The 910-nt window shown below is 49.2% G+C and overlaps 1 protein-coding gene across 1 annotated transcript; it reads left to right on the forward strand.

Moving 5' to 3' along the window:
- Positions 1-277: 277 nt before the first annotated feature.
- Pmar_PMAR008316 (conserved hypothetical protein) lies at positions 278-598 on the forward strand (the record flags this gene model as incomplete). The annotated part of the gene is made up of 2 exons (XM_002779663.1): positions 278-458; positions 544-598. Coding segments are annotated over 2 exons (236 nt in total), but the record flags the coding sequence as incomplete, so codon positions are not given.
- Between the last annotated feature and the right edge of the window lie 312 nt (positions 599-910).

Here is a 910-nt window from a genome sequence, read left to right on the forward strand (position 1 = left end):
TCATGCATAGTTTGAGGGAGATAAACGATCTGGAGGCTATGGTGAATGATGCCGCACCCACGATGCCACACCCACGATGCCAGCGATTATGCTCTACTGTTGTGTAATTCAGGCGACATATCTCATGAGATCGGCCTCAATGAGCATGCTGATATACCACGTGAAGTATTCAATGAAGTGTTAACGTATGATCAGGATCCTGAACCCGAGGAGGAGCGAACATTCTCGAATATCAATGGGTCAACCTGTGAGGCTACTCTCTTATCGCTTCACGCAGAGGATAACCTTCCCAGACCTAGAAGACAACTTGAAGGCTCCTCCTGCGTCGGTGGATTGGGAGGCTCTAGGCGCGTTGGGGCCAGTGCGAGATCAAACAGAACATTGTGGTAGCTGCTACGCGATAGCAGCCGCTGGTGAGTCTCCAGTTGGATCGAATATTTCGGCGCGAAACCTCACTCGTGCTCGTCTTTGTTCATTGCCTTGGTTGCTCCACTTCAGTCGTGCTGGAAAGCCGTTTCAAGATACAGGCCGGGATTCCCAGAGTCGTCCCATTTTCAGCTCAACAGATAGTCGACTGTAGTCGGCCATATGGCAATATGTGAGTCGACGACGATACTTTTGCCTGAGCGTGGGTCCTCGATAAGGAATCCATCTTGTACGTGTTCTCATAGTCATTACGACTCAGTATACTTCAGAGGTTGCACTGGAGGTTCAGTGAGGCAATCATATAAATATGTCATGGACGAGGGTATCGTTAAAGATGCCAGCTACCCTTATGAGGCTAAGTTTGGATCGTGCAAGACATCAATCACCACTGATGCGAAGCAGCAGTGTCTGAAAGTGAGGCAACTGTCTCGAGCGACATCTGAGTTTTCATGCATGCAAGCTCTGTGCCACATCAGTGATCGAT

The sequence above is a fragment of the Perkinsus marinus genome (genome assembly GCF_000006405.1).
Source record: "Perkinsus marinus ATCC 50983 genomic scaffold scf_1104296946082, whole genome shotgun sequence".
NCBI lineage: Eukaryota > Perkinsozoa > Perkinsida > Perkinsidae > Perkinsus > Perkinsus marinus.